The 16,220-nt window shown below is 21.4% G+C and overlaps 4 protein-coding genes across 4 annotated transcripts; 3 read left to right on the top strand and 1 right to left on the bottom strand. All coding sequences in view use genetic code 6, as the record gives it.

The window, feature by feature from the left end:
• Nucleotides 1-284: 284 nt before the first annotated feature.
• Nucleotides 285-2,157, top strand: TTHERM_00497030 (hypothetical protein; the record flags this gene model as incomplete). The annotated part of the gene is made up of 4 exons (XM_001027892.3): nt 285-566; nt 626-991; nt 1,104-1,301; nt 1,360-2,157. The coding sequence occupies 4 exons, from the start codon at nt 285-287 to the stop codon at nt 2,155-2,157; spliced, it is 1,644 nt and encodes a 547-aa protein (XP_001027892.2).
• An 865-nt stretch (nt 2,158-3,022) lies between these two features.
• TTHERM_00497020 (hypothetical protein) lies at nt 3,023-8,500 on the top strand. The gene is made up of 10 exons (XM_001027891.2): nt 3,023-3,975; nt 4,073-4,168; nt 4,263-4,363; nt 5,254-5,521; nt 6,084-6,442; nt 6,897-7,027; nt 7,177-7,310; nt 7,372-7,500; nt 7,592-7,794; nt 7,919-8,500. The coding sequence occupies exons 1-10, from the start codon at nt 3,183-3,185 to the stop codon at nt 8,138-8,140; spliced, it is 2,436 nt and encodes an 811-aa protein (XP_001027891.2). The 5' UTR covers nt 3,023-3,182; the 3' UTR covers nt 8,141-8,500.
• Nucleotides 8,501-10,400: 1,900 nt separating this feature from the next.
• On the top strand, nt 10,401-11,102 carry TTHERM_000497001 (transmembrane protein, putative; the record flags this gene model as incomplete). Its single annotated transcript, XM_012801044.1, has 2 exons — nt 10,401-10,539; nt 10,591-11,102. The coding sequence occupies 2 exons, from the start codon at nt 10,401-10,403 to the stop codon at nt 11,100-11,102; spliced, it is 651 nt and encodes a 216-aa protein (XP_012656498.1).
• Nucleotides 11,103-11,765: 663 nt separating this feature from the next.
• On the bottom strand, nt 11,766-12,707 carry TTHERM_00497000 (protein kinase; the record flags this gene model as incomplete). Its single annotated transcript, XM_001027889.1, has 1 exon — nt 11,766-12,707. One exon carries the CDS (start codon nt 12,705-12,707, stop codon nt 11,766-11,768), a length of 942 nt encoding a protein of 313 aa, XP_001027889.1.
• Nucleotides 12,708-16,220: the final 3,513 nt, after the last annotated feature.

Raw genomic sequence — 16,220 nt, 5'->3', positions numbered from 1 at the left:
ATAATAACGATTAAAAATAATAAAGTATTTGACACAAAATTATGGATAAACAAATAAATTATTAAATGCATTTTAATATAATTTAAGAAATTATAAATTAATACCAAATGTCGTTTTGTCAAATCTGTTTTTATAAAGAATTAAAATTTTTTATAAAATATTTTATTTAAAAAGTAACATTTTTGGTTAAATAAATTAATTATTAGAGCTTGTTATTTTTTTTTTGTTGGTGACAATTTGATCTAGAATCTAAAGTTTAAATAGATTTAGCGCAAATTTTAGTGATGTTAAAAATTTTATACAATATCAAAAATTCATTTAGATTAAAATTTCTGAAATTAAAAAAGTAGACTTAGCTTAAAATAAATATGTAAGATTTTTAGTAAAATTAGGACGAATCACACGAACTCAAATAGGCAATTAAGTTCAAACAAGAGAATCATAGAATTAAAATCAGAAGAGAGAAATTAAATAGATAGTTAAACTTTACAAGATTGAAATTCACCAACAAAAATGATCCTGATTTCAATCATAATTAAATTGAAGACATCAAAAGTTTATCTCAAGTAAATTTAGATTAATTAACAATGTTTAGCTAAAAAAAATTTAATTTTTTTCATAATAGAATGAGTAATTGGTCGCTTAAAAATTGCAGTAGTTATAAATTCATTTTAATTTAAGAGAGTTTGATTAATGCTTCTAAGTGGTTAAGTTTTTCTCTCAATACACCATTTTCAACTCAAGCGAAGAAATTCTTAAAGAATCAATACAAATATTGAATGAAACAGACTTTCCTTTGTATTTAATTGCATTTATTTCTTAAGAAACAGCCGTGAATTATCCTTAGCTTTTTAAAACGTCATTAAAAATAATGTAAAATATCCCTTACGTGTGGGATTAGCAATTTATCTCTAAGCTTGTAGAATATAGAGTTTTAGATAATTTAATAGAAATTCTTAAAAATCAGCAGGATGAAATTGTTATTAATAATGTAATTATCATTCTTCATTGATTTATTTATTACTCAGATACCATTCAAACTTTCTCTTAATGTGTTTCTTTTGATATTTTAAATTCTTTTATTTTTACCAAAAAATATTTAGGCCTTATTCACTCTCGCTAGCTTTAGTTGTACAGATTAAAATTGCGTGTAGAGTAAACTAATAGAGCTAAAAGCATATTCTATTTTCTAACCTTTTTAGAAATTTGATGCATTTAGAACCAATTTAATTTATTTATATGAGTGCACCTTTGGAAATATGGTCGGTTTAACTGTTGAAGACTTTTCTGAAGAGGACTAAGTCATATTAAATTAAATAAAAATTAAAAAATATTAAATATAAATTATCAAAATAATAGGATAGCTTTAAGTATATAATTCACTATTTAATGAGTGAGCTTAAAAAGAGCTACAATTAAGATGACGAAGATATAACTTAATAAGTTTTATGGGCATTGTCAGGAATGGCAAAAATAGAAGCCCTAATTGAATTTAATGAAATCAGCGAATATGTTTTAATTTTAGATATCTTAGAGAATAATCATAAAGAATTAGTTATAATACCTGCCTTATGTATAGTCAATTATTTAAGCTACAATTCTGATAGAAATATAGAAGAGTTTGTCACTTTTGATTACATTTCAGTCTTAAAAAAATACTCAGATCATTCAAATTATAAAGCTAGAATTCACACAATGTATACTTTTATAAATATGGCAGCCTGCTCATCACAAAATATCAAAGATGTGCTTCTTGAAAAAAATTTAGTTTCAAAGTTTATGGTAATGATGCAGCAAGATAAGCCAAAAATAAGAAATTAATGTGCTTTGTTCTTTGCTTATTTATTAGACAATTCAAATGAAAATTTTATTAGAAGAGCAATTTAAGATTATTACTTTATGAATATAGCCAAATAAATATTTGAATAAATTAATGATATTGACAATATATTTAGCTTGCTTAAAACATTTGAATATATTCTAGATTGTGTATAATCTTAAGATATTATGATATTTGTCCTTTAGCAAATGCAATACTACAAAATTAATGAATACATCGAAGAATTGACATAATAACACTTTGAGCATGTGACTGATAAGGCTTTATTAATTCACGAAAAATTTGAAGAATTAATTCAATAATATGATATAAATTGAAAAATTATTTTGTGTTCCAACTATCTAGAATTCTGATTAAAATTTTAATCTATTTTTAATTTTTAAAATATTTATGTTTTCTAAGGGTTCTTTATTTTCTAGTTTCTGCTCACTACCATAAGTTTTGCAACCTTATCCTTAAAAAATTTATTTTAAATGATTTGATTTATCAAATATTGCTTGATTGTATAAGTTAATCTGTTTTAGTCATTTATTAATTATTTTCATTTTCTTTAATTATGAATTTATTAAGTAAAAATTTTGAAAATCTGATTAAAATTTTATTGATTTTATTTTAATAATAGTAATTTCAAATAAATAACTTGAATTTTATAAGATTTTATATAAAATCTATCAATATATATATTTGATAAAAACAGATATTTTGAATTAATTATTTTTAACTTTTTAACAAAGTGTATTTTAGTTAATAAATACAGAAAAATAACTAAGAAGTACTAACAAATAGCCTAAAATTCTATTTTTAAGAATGATCTAAGATAAATAAATGTAAAGGATTCAGATCTTAAAAATATTTATTTAATTAAAATAAAATGATTAAACTTCTAAACTTCTAAAATTAAATGAATTAATAAAAAATATTTTTTAAGAAAGCTGATTTTTTTTTCAAAACTAAAAAAAAAATTAAATTTAATCAAACTTATAAAAATTAATTATGGCAAAATTAAATATTTAATATAAAAAAAATATTTTCTTTAGCTTTTTTCATTTATTTACTAAAAGCAAAATATGATTTTTAAAAAATATTAAATTAAAAAAATTTAGAATAGAATAATTTTTTGAATATTAATCTACATCAAAATTACATTTTGAATGTAAAAAAAATATAAAACACTTTGCAAAAAAACTTTTGTATATTTTTTGTTATTTTGCAAATATTCTTCAAGAAGTTTTACTTTTTAATTCATAGCTTAGTAGGAATTTGTTTTTAAAATAGCTGAAAAACTTGTATAAATAGGATTATATAATTTAAATTTTTATATTTTTAAATTATATAAGTCATCATGATAAATCGCAACACATCTGCAGGAACAAATAATTAACCTAAGCTTACCATTTAAACTGATTCTTCTAAAATTTAGTAAAGTAATTTGAAGAGTAATGATGCAAACTAAAAAATGAAATAAGCAAAAGCAAATAATTTAATAATTAACACTCCGTTAATGGGAAATAATTCAAATTTACTTGGGTCATAAACTGTCAAAAATTTAAGAATGAACAATTTAATTTCCCCTTCAAGTTAAATGCTTACATAAAATCCTTTCTTGAATTCTCAATATAGACAGAGTCAGTAAATAGATAATAGTATTTAAGCATAAATTATGGGATAAGGATAATTAGGAATATAAAAAAATGAGCTTTTTCAATTAAAAAAGGATTCTTTACAAAGACCTTCAACAGCTGCCGCAGCTGCTGCTCAATTAGCTGGAAAAAGCATAAACAGAAAATAGATGGTGAGCATAACAAATAATTACTAATAATATTTGATGCAGATATCACCAGATATCAACTAAGAAAAATAAGATCAAATGCAACTTGATAATTAATTAGTGGAATAAGATGGAGAAAGATTTAAGACTAAAAGGCCTTAAACTGCTTTTTCAAATTTAAAGGGGATTTCTTCTTCAATTTCTTCTGAGTTTTTACAAGACATTGAATAAAAGATGCATTTTGTATAAATATACAAAGACAGTCTCAACTCTGCATTATAAGGTATCTAAACTGATGATAAAGCAAAAATAATTGAAGTAGAAGAACCAATAAAATAAGAAATGAAACTAGAATATGGAGTTTATAGTAATTAGCATTAATTTTTGTTCAGAAATATATTAAAAATTATTTTAGCATAAATATTTGAAATTGTTAACATTTACATTTTGAAATTTAATAATAGAACTTGATATGCCGTAATAGGTTATTGAATTAGAAAAATATGGATTTAAATACTTCAAGATATACATAAAAAATAAAAATTAGCCCCTCTTTATATGTAAGGTTAAATTATTTTTATAGCTTTTAATGTATTTAAAATTTAAAAAGCTAGAACCACCATTTACCAAGTAAATTAATTTATTTTTTTAAAGAATTAAGCTAGATAGATTCCTTTAAGAGAAACTCATTAAAAATTTTCTTATCAACAGAAAATTAGAATCCAAACATCTTCAACAGCAACTTGATCTTTGAAGTAAGCTTTCACTATTTTTATTTTTAATATCAAATGATAAATAAATCACTGAAATAAATTTCAAAATAGCAATATTTTAGAAAATTTAAAATAGTTATCTCAAAAATATGAGAAAAAATTTATATTTTTAAGCAAAAAAAGCTATTTAAAAATATTTTTTTCTGAATTTTTTGTTATTTGAAGTTTAAACATTGGATTTAAAGTAAAAGAATTTAGAGAGGAATAAATTTAAAAAGTGTTTTTTAATAATGTTTCAAATTAAAGATAGGAAGTTGGTTAATTTTAATTATTTTGTTAGCACAAGCAAGAAATAGAGAATTATTAGAATGATTTTATTTGAATTTTTAAGTTGTTGAATCTGAAATGATTAAATTTTGTTAGATAAATAAATTCCTAAAAGGTATTTTCATAGTTCGAACTTAAATGAATAGTTATTATTTATTTTTAGCCAATCAATTATAGCAAATATGAAAATAGATTTTTATATTTTTGTTAATTATTAAGGCAACTGTAAATTAAGATATAGAGATAGATGTTATTATAATGATTTTTATTTAAATTTTCGTTCGTGTTGATGGATGATACAATTGGAATATAGATTAATTCCTAAAATTTTATAGTTCGAGCTTAAATGAATAGCTATTATTTATTCTAGCTTATCAATTTGGTTTTTAGCAAATCAAAATAGATATTTATATTTTGTTTTTTTTAAGGTCATTGTAAATTAAGATTTTTCTTCTTGATTAATTAACTAAATGAAATTTCTCAGAAAGTTATTTTTTATTTGGGAAATATCCCTTTAAGCAAATAATTAATTTGCTTAATTAGCTAATAAGCGTCATTAAATTTAACTTTAATTAATGCTTATTCCTTAAACTAAAATTAAAAAGAATAGATATGTAATAAGATTCTCTGAGCCTTCCAAAACGAACTATTTTAATTCATAGTACCTCTTCGTCTCTTTTAATACAGATACAGATTTAAAATTGCTGCTTAGAATAAAATTTGGAACTGCTGATTTCTAGATGACTAAATCACCTAATATTGTTAGAGCTTAACCAGATTTACAATATTCAAATAGTTTTGCAAAAAAAGTAAAAAATGAATAGAAACCTCCACTACAGCTAATGGATGATCGAACTCTTTAAGAAGAAATAAGTATATTACTATCAAATTATTAAATTTATTTTTTTATGTAAAGGATAAATTAGTGATAAGTGATTTAAATTTGGTAATAGGATAGTAAATCATTATTATTATAGCAATTCCAGGTATTAAATTCTTATGGAAGTGGCGAATTAAGAATTTAATTCCTGGATTTGCTATAAAATAGATTAATAAATTTAATTATTTTATTTTGCTTTTTATTAAAAAATATTTATTTTATAATTTTTTAATATAAAAATTTAATTTAAGAAATTATATTTTTAATTTATAATAGATTTTTATTTTATAATATTACATGTTTATTTATTTTAAATCAAAAAATTAATTATTTATTAATTAATTTCAAATTAAGTTATCTTCAATTTTATTATTTATTTTTAAGTTAAAACCCCCCACTATTACTTAATCAATAATGCCTATACAATTAAGATAACTTATTAAATTTTTTAATTTCTAAATAGATGTGATAGCTACAATATCACCAAATGAGCTATTACTTTAGTTTTCTACTTCTAATTTAAAAAATTTTAATTATTAAATTTCGAATGAATAGATGAGATAATGAATAGGAGAAAAATGAAATTTTTAAACTGCTCTTAAGGTTTAGAATACCTTAAGCATAATAAGAAGGTTCTAAGGATTAATAAAGATGTTAAATTGCAACAAGAATTAGAAAAGCGCTTCAACAACAATATGAAAATTCTAAATGTTCTAGAAAATAAAAGATATCAAGACAGCGAGAAAAAGGAAACACTAGTCAGGAAAATAGATGATCAAGAAAAAAGAAGGCTGCTGTCTCAAATAAATCGGATAGGAAATTAATTAGATGAGGTCTTAAAGAAGTTTTAAACTATTTGGCTATAGGTATTTTCTTTGGTTTCTTTAGCGGCTAAGCTAAAGCAGATTATTCATGTAATTAATTATTTATTGCATCATATTAAAAAATTCTTTTTTAGATTAACATTACTTAAATTATGTTGATGACTTAAACTCTTCGCAAGCAATAAAAAATTTACTTCTTACCATCATAATTTAATTGAGAAATACTTTATTCTTATCAAAATATGTAAAAATAAAGTAATTCAGAATCTAACAGAATGAATGATTTAAGATTCAAATCAAATTATTTATATTTATTTTGAAAGAGAAGATTACATTTTCAAACATTTGGATTCTAAAGATATCAAAATAAAAACTTATTTAAATGTTTAGAGCGCTTGATAGAAGAATATAGAATTAGTTAAATTAACATAGTATTTACAAAATTTTAGACAGATAAAATCTAAATTAACATTTATTATTAATGAATTACTTTAATTATTTATTTAAACATAAATTAATTCTATTTATTTGATTTACATAATAGATAGAGACTGTTAAACGAGCATAAATCAGTTATGTTAAAATGAGGAAAAGAAGAGTTATTCATGCACTCATTAGCTTCTTAAAGAAGTCAGGAGAAAATAAATTTCAAAGAACTCTTTATTAATGGAAAATGTAATTTGAAAGATATTAATTTTTATTTTGCAAAATTTTTAATTTCTCTGCCCTACCCTTAAACAAACAACTATTCATTAATGTTATCTAAATAAAAAAGATTAATTCTTTATGTATTTAAATTACATTTTAATTTTTATTAAATCTAGTTGCTCTTAACTATTTACTAAAGCTGTCTAAGTAAAGACTAAAAAGAAAGCCCAATCTATTGTAGTCAAATTCTTTTTAAATTTCAAAGAACTGAGCATATTATCAAGCAAGCTGATAGAGTTAAATCTCAGAGGTAATTTGAAAAATAAAAGAAAATCAATTTATAGATCTATTTTTTCTAACATAATTAAAAGTAATCAAATTTTAGAACAAATTCTCAAGCTTCAGGCGCAGAAAAATAAAATACAAAGAAGAAATTAAGAGATATTGGAGTAATTAAAACGATTACCTAACTCAATAAGTTTTGTATGATATGATAAATAGTAAAACTATAAAAATTAATTATATATTTAAATTATTAGATTATAAGATTTACCATTCATAATTTTAACTTACTTTAATTAAAATTTTTAGGTAATAAACAAACGAATAATTTAAACATCGAAAATTTTTTGAAAAGTGAAATGAAAAAGGCTCAGAAATCTGGAGGAATAAAGCTCGATTTCAAACTTCAAGATGAAATAGTTAATATGTTCATTAAAGAACGTATAAATTCATGGAGACGTGAGTTCAACTAATTCAAAAGAGCAAACTTTTAGCTATTCAATCTAAAAAAGGTAAATTATGATTTTAAGAAAATATTCTAGATACAAATTTGGAATATTTATAATTATTTATATTATGAAAATTCATATATTTCTACATTTACTTACAGCTTAATAACTTTATTTAATAATTAAGCTTATTTAGTAAGAAAAAGACAACAAAGAAAATGGTAAAACAGGATAGTAACAAATTTAAAAGCAACAATAAAATTAATTAAGTCCTAGTGAGAGTCTAGCGGACCTTTTTGCAGACCCACCAAAACTGTTTGTAAAACCGAACGAAACCTAATTAAAAAATATGGTAAAATAATACATGGCAGCAAAAAAGCAGTCAGCGGAAAGTTAATAATAAAAATGATTTGATCTTTAAAGTGGAAGTAATTAATTAGACCGTTACTTATTTAAAAAACTGTATAGCTAATTATCATGACATATTTTGAATCAAAGTATAAATTTATAAATTGAATATAACCTATCTCTCTTTGTTAATAATTAAAATGACATAGATTACTAATTTAAAAACTGAGAAGACACAAATTCACAATTATTACCTTTTTCATAGAAATAATTAAAACAATATAATAAAAATACCCTTCAGTAAGCCTGAATATTTATAAAGCGCTTCTTTAATTATGAAAAAAAAAGAATGCAGGAAATTTTTCTTAAAATTTATTAAAAAATTTTTTTCCCAATATTTAATAAATGAATGAATGAATGAATTAATTGATTAAATAATTAATTTATGTGTTTAAAAATAAATTAAGTTTACTTTTGTATCAATATAAATTAATTAATTGTTCGCTTGTTTGCTTGATTTGAATTGATTTCAAGATTAGATTGATATGTATATGTATTTATTAATGTATTTGCTTTTGTAAGTGTAAATTGCCTATTAAGCAAATAAATTTACTTTAAACTCTAAAAGATTTAATCGTTTTCATGTTACAAAAAATCAAATATAGAAGATTATAATAATAAAATAGGTAAGAAGTTACAATACCAACATATTTACCATCGCTAAGTAGGATTTATAAGTATATATATATTTACTTGCAAATAAAATTATTTATTATAATTACAGAATTCTAATATCAACTGGACCTATTTTTATGCTCGAAATAATCAAATTAACTTCTATAAATTATAAAAATAGTAATAACTAATTATAAATTTATTACTGTCGTAAGAACTTATTTGTTATTAAAATTTTTATTCCATTTGATATATAAAAAAATCAAAATCTATTTTAACTATTAAGTAACAAATAAAACTTTTTCTGCTAACATTCAAATTACTATTAAAATAATTCTATAAATTCGTATTATCTTCATTTAATGCATGTTATATCAATTAAAATAAATTTATTATTATTAATATTTTAACAGATAACCATAAATCAATTTATATTATAAATTCTTTTATTACCTTAAATGTCTAATGTAATTCTTAATTATTTCAGGCTATTAGTTTTAATCAATATGATTTATTAGATAGATGTGTTACTTTTTAATTGAAAAATAGCGTATTTGTTTGTGTTTTACAAATTGATAATTTTCTAATTTAAATCTATAAAGTAGGTTGTTAAAAAATTAAGTGGTTGAAGATATATATATAAAACTAATTATAAATAATCACATTTTTTTATATTTAAAAAAACTGCGAGTCTTCAAATTTTTAGAAACATTTACTTCACTAATAATATTAAGTAACTAGAATCTTACCTACAAATAGACATACCTTTTTTTATGGATAAATTAATATACAAACTCTTTGGTGATATAGAAAAACATCATAATTACACTTCTTTTTTTTATTAATACCCCATACTATTTTTAAAATTTTACTAGAATTCAATAAAAATTGATATTAAGTGGTGAATCAATTTGTTTGTTGACCTTTTTATTCATACTTCATTTACAATGGTTAAGCTGTTGGTTAGCAATGAATTAATTTTATCTTTTTATAGCCGGATAAGTACAAAGGCATATCATTGATAGTATTTTTAATTAAATAATATCAATTTTGTTCATGTTTTGAGATTTCCATGTAAATATCAACCCAGTATTTAAGTAAATTCGAAATTTAAATGCGATTATTCTTAATACTTAGTCTATCGAAGCCAAATTTTTTTAAAAATACAAACAATTATAATTAGCTTTTTAAGTAAAGCCATTAATTGCAAAAAAATAATAATTTGAACTATTTCTTGAATTTTACATGTTAATTTTATTTAAATTTCCTTCTATTTTTTTAGTTAAAAGTTACTTTGAGGTGAATATAACTTTAAAAAAATATATCGATGCGTCTTATTTTAAATTATAATCTATTTTTGCTGTCTCTTCTTCCGAACCGCAATTAAAGATTATATTCTTCTATTTCTTCTAAGAATAGATTAATTTCTTTATGTTTGAGAGCACAACTTATAACGAAATTTTAAAATAGATTGCATTGAAAAAATATTCTAAGATTTAGAAAGATCTATATTACACATTGATTTTCTATCTAAATGAGTAAATTCTCTCGAAATTTTCGTTTCAAATTTTATACATATGTAAACTAATATATTATTTATTAATCTGATATCACTAAATTAAAGTTAAATAGAATCCACTAAAATAATGCAAGAGTGTAAAGTCAATTTGTTAATTTAAATTAAAATTAGTAATTTAAAACAAACACTCTTGAAGATAAGCATCATCAAAGGATAACATTAAAAAAGCTTCAATACAAGATTAAAAATTGATTTATATTTAAAGAGTAAAATTGTTGTTTAGGTTTAGATGATTCCTTATCAATATTAATTTATAGTGATAAAAGGAAATATTTAGTTGATATTTAAAGTGCTAGAACTTAACCTTTAATTTATATGTTAGAAATTGATATTTGTTAGAAGCGGAAAAGTATATGAAGCTGTCTGTAAAATCTACAAAGAAATGAAAAATAAATTAGGAATATAAATTATAAAGGAGTCAACTAAGTACCAAAATTTAGAGAAAAAAATTATCAATTTACTCTTTCTAACATTATTTCCTTATTTCCTTATAATTTACATTTAATGTATAAGGCAATTATAGATTATTATTATTATTTCTTTTCTGAATTCTTATTTATTAAAGGAGTATAGTGTGGGGGACATCACAAAATTAATTCGCTATACTATGAAGAGTAGAAACAAATTGTGTGCAATATTAATTAAATAAAGTAAATAGAGATTATCTTTATGTAAGCTTGACAACACTTATAAAAAGAAAGATATACCTAATCTCTGGAAAAAAATAAGATTTTTAATACTTTTTTAATAACCTCAAAAACTGACCTGAAATAATTGAACATAAATATTACTTTTAAGAATTAAGTTACTCAAAAAGACTACTGCGCTAGCTATCGAATATTACAATTTAATGAATCTAAATTGAAATAAATAAGAAAACTTAAGAAATAAATATTTGTATTGTTGAATGTTTTTTTGATAAGCGATTATTTTAAAAATACGATATGAAGTAAGTAAGGAAGTTTGATTGTTTGTTTGAGAATAAGATTTACAACTACTATAAATTGAGAATAAATTATTTAAGAATATGGTATTTTATAAATTAGATGGATTGATTTTATAATTATTAATTATGATTTATTTTTTTTTGATATACATCTGTTAATATAATTAATTTGTTTGTTTATTTATTTGTTAGAAGGTCTTGCCAAAAATTAAAAGGAAAGTATTATTTTTTGATTGATTTGTTAGTAATTTAAAGGAGGGTAAGATAGAGGAATAGAAAATTTATATTTGTTTTCAGCTTTATGATTAAAGTAAAGTGTTTAATTAATTTTTCTTATTTGAGAAATGAAGGAAGTGATGATTATTTTTTTAGGTTGGTTATTAATTTCTTGTTTTTTATTACTGTGGGGAAAGAAAGAGCAATTAATTAATTAATTTATTTATTTTCTTTCAGTAATTTCAATCAAACATGCATACATGAGTTTAATCAAACAAACCAAGCGTGTCCCAAAATTTATTTCATTGAAGGTCTTTCAGAAGGGTTATATTTAAAGCAGAGATTGAATAAATCAACAACTTGCTCGATTTCTTACTAAGAAGAATCAACTCTTAGCATATTGAGCATGTGTTATATTTTTTCTTATTACCAATAATTTTCAGGGGTATTATTGATGAAGTTTTCATAGCTTGATGACCCATTTTCCCAGCAGAAAGCATTGTTTAAAAACAAGGCATTGAAAAGTGTTAGGCCAAATTAAAAAACATCGCATTTTGATAGATCAAATTCAGATTCTTCATCATCATCAAAACTGTCAAATGATTTTAAAGCTGGGGAGGATGTGCCATCGCAGCACTTATTAAGCTATTCGATAATCTCAGGAGGAAGATTGTTAGGTGAACGATTGCACCAGTTATTGTAAATAGTAGATGTTTACACTTTAGAAGCAGATGCGAGGCCAAAATCAATTAATTTAGGACAAATTTCTGTTTATTGATTTTAAATAAAGAAAAGCAAGATATTTTCTAATTTAATATCATTGTGAGCTAATTGTTTTTCATCATGTAAATATTATAGAGCTTAAGCAAGTTAACGGAAAATAGATTTAACAGTGGGAGTGTTAAGACGAGCAGGTTAGCTCTATTTCAAGAAGTGGAAAAGATCAATATGACCGAGTTCTAATTTTAATCCAACTTTACCTTCTTCACCCTTTAACATTTTGAAGGGTTTATCAGAGGCAAGTTTAATAATATTGGTGTGATTTAATTGGCTTAAAACTTAGTATTCATGGACCAGCATATCAACATTTTAACCACGTAATACCTTCAAAGCAACCTTTTTTTCACGAATGATTTGGCTAGCATTTGAGCTGCCAATAATTTCTTTGGAGCAAGATGAGCTCAATTTGTTTCTCTTGATAACCAATTTCATTTATTTTCAAGTTTGTTTTTATAATATTGATTTTTTTGTTTGTATTTATTTGTTTATTAGTAATTTATGTATTGTATGTACTCTAAGTAAGAGTTTGTGAATTTTGATTTTTTTTTTGTTTAGTTTTATGCGAAAAAGACGAAATGTCTTGAATTTTTTGGGATAATTGAATTTATCTAATTTAATATAAATTTATTTATTATGAAATCTGCGTCAAGGTAAAAAGATCTATTTAAAAAAATTGTGAGATATATGTACTAAACAATAAAAAAGCAAAAGAATTTAATTTGATCATTCAAATTGTATTTTTTGCTTTAGTTGATTAAAATGCTACTCTACTCAATACTCTATTCACAAACTGGTCTTTTTTCTAGCCTGATGATTTCTAATCAATTTTTTATTTACTCAATATTTTTCGAAAGCAGTTTGATTTTTATTATCGACCAACCTTACCCTCTTACTAACTTATCTTTTTAAAGTTTTGAATTAAAAAAATAAATAAAGGCAAAACTTGTATCTACCTAATTTCGATTATATTACCAAAAGCTATTCAAACTAACCCATATCCTCTATCTTAAGTATCAATTTTAGCGAGACTTGACAAATCATAAAGGTGACTATCAAATAATTACTCACACTTACAAAAATATTTGATATCAGGTAAAAAGTTGTATTTGATATCATTATATTACATAAATAGTTTCACATTTTGTTATATATTTCGATTTTATGTTTTGCGCATTATTTTTAAGTCATTTATTTCCATTTTTGTGTAGAGCTGTGCATGTCAATAAGGCTTCTCGCATAAATTATTTTGATAGCAAATTTAGTTTAAAAGTAAAATAGGACATTTTTTCTATTATTTTAATATATCAAAAAGTAATATTGGATGGATGACCACTTCTAAAAACAACATATTAGAGAAAAGTCATCTCTTTTTTAATTAATTAAAGAAAATTAATTAAATGATAAGAAAAGAGCAAATCATATTTCTAATACAAATACTCTATTTCTATCTATTTCTATCTATTTCTAGTAAAAATAATACAAAGTTTTAAAAAATAGGTATTAATTGAGTATCTAGAATTTATTTACGTAAAATAATACTTTTCTATCATAAAAATATATTAAAGCAATTTAAATTAGAAAATAATAATTCTAAATGATTAGGTAAGTCAATACAAATTCTAACAAAATATTTACTTATATACTTAAGTAAAATCTCAAATACTATTATATCTACTAAAGAAGCATTAAACTCTACAAATAATTCTTAGCTTATTTCTTAAAATAAAATTTTATTTAATAATACTAATTTAAAAATAAAATATTACTTCATTAGTTTTTTAAATATGTTAAAAAGACATATTTGGTTAACTCTGAATATTTTTACATAAAGACGCTTGCAATTTAACGAGTAATATTATCATACTGGCTTCTTTCTTTAAATTTCTTTTAAAGTAGAATCTATTACTTCAAATTAATTATCTAGTATATGATAAGTTTTTTTTCTACCTGTATTTAACACAAAATAGTTATTATATGCTTTTGAAACAGTGAATACTCAAAAAATATTCAAAATATTCTATTAGAAACCATAATACTACTAAAAAATATTCATAAAAACTAAAAATAATGCATGAATTAACAAATAAAATAAGTTAATATTTTAGAAAATACAGAAATACTTCTATCCCTAAAATATTTATCATTAGCATACTTTTTTTAAGTTTTTATTGAACTACATATTTATTAAAAGGGATTTTATTAAATTAAAATCTTTTAATATTTTATATTATAAATGCTTAAACAAGTAAGCTTCCTATTGTAATAAAGTATTTAATATTTGTTATAAAAGTTTAAAAAAATGTGTGAATATAGAATTTTAATAAATAAACTCTTTTTAATTGAAGTTTTAAACAGTAATTTATTGTGATTATAGCTATATGCTTACTAATATAAAAATATAAAAAGTAAATAGATGACTAATTCTGAGTATTTCCATAGAAGCACAAAATATTAAATGTATAAAAACCTTATAGCTTAAGTGCTAAATCAGAGCCTAGAGTTGAATTTAAGTAATACATTTTTTAATTTTAACCAAGGAATTAGGAGTATAATATAAGACTCTCTCTCTCTTCTTTTCCATGATTGCAAACGGAAATATAATGCTAATTTAAATTAAAACCAATATCTATTAATTATTTCGTTACCACATAATTATTGAGACAATTTATTATTTAGTTTTCAATTTAATACAATTAAAACTAATTTTTTTTCTATTAAGTAACCTATGATTTTCTTCAAAATTAAATCAGTAATATTTTTTACTTATTCTTATTATTCAAAAATCTAAATATTAATTGTATTTTTGATATATTAATTGCTTTAATTTAAAACAATTGAAATAACTGTTATCGTTATTTTAAACACCTTTTTTAAGCCAAGCTATTTTTTATTTTTGTAAATACAAAAAAAATAACAAGCAAAATAGACAATAATTTTTTCTCAATACTAATTTACAAAATAATTAACTTAATATATTATTTGAAAAGAAACAACGAAAAGCAAAATATTATTATTTTATATTATATTATGTTTATATGCTATATTTATTTATGTTTGCTATTTAATGATTTATTACAAAGCTAAAACTTTCTATTTTATATTTTTTAAATCTTTTAATTGTAAAAAAATTGTGAATAATTAACTAAAATTTAAAAAATATTACCAATATGGAATTGCTTAATCTACAAAATCAACAAGCTTTTTATGTTAAATGACTTTAATTTTAAAGCTTAAGCTCAGAATCTTGATAATATTTTATAGTATAGCATTGAATAATTTTTATAATTTTAATTTGTTTGTTATAATTAATGTTAAATGACTGTCTTTTAATTTTAAGCAATTTGATTTTATGTTTTAAAATTAATTGAACTTTAATTTTTGGTTTTTTTTATTACAAAAAGTAAAAAATATTACTATGTGATCCTTAATAAATTATTGTTCTATGCTTATCCTGAATCAATAATTTTATGATATTATAAAATGAAATCTACTAAATATGTATTAAAGCAAGCTCAAATTTTACTATTTCTATTTTTAGATGGCAAACTAATTTTAAATTAAATATCTTACTAGTAACCTCTTAGCTTTTTCAATTTTCTAGGTGCTATCTAATAATTATTTCTAAATATTTTTCAATCAAGTGAGATAAAGGGGTATTATTAGTCTAGATTAAAAGTCAATTTTGAAAATTTAACCTGAAAAAAATAAATTTTTTAAAAACAACAGATAAATAAATCAAATCAAAGTAACATCAATTAATATTTTTTGAAAGTAAAAAAAATAAATATTTTTAAATACTTTTCGATAAAAAATTTTATTTTTAAATAAAAATTTGCATTTAGTTTTAACTTAATAGGAATTACTTTAATACAAAAATAAATTTTCAACAGTTTAATGAATCCAATTAAATATTTACTATATAATAATACAAAAATGCAATAAGTA

The sequence above is a fragment of the Tetrahymena thermophila genome (genome assembly GCF_000189635.1).
Source record: "Tetrahymena thermophila SB210 genomic scaffold scf_8253815, whole genome shotgun sequence".
NCBI lineage: Eukaryota > Ciliophora > Oligohymenophorea > Hymenostomatida > Tetrahymenidae > Tetrahymena > Tetrahymena thermophila.
Note: the sequence above shows the minus strand (reverse complement) of the source record. Positions and strands in the feature narration are given on the sequence as shown.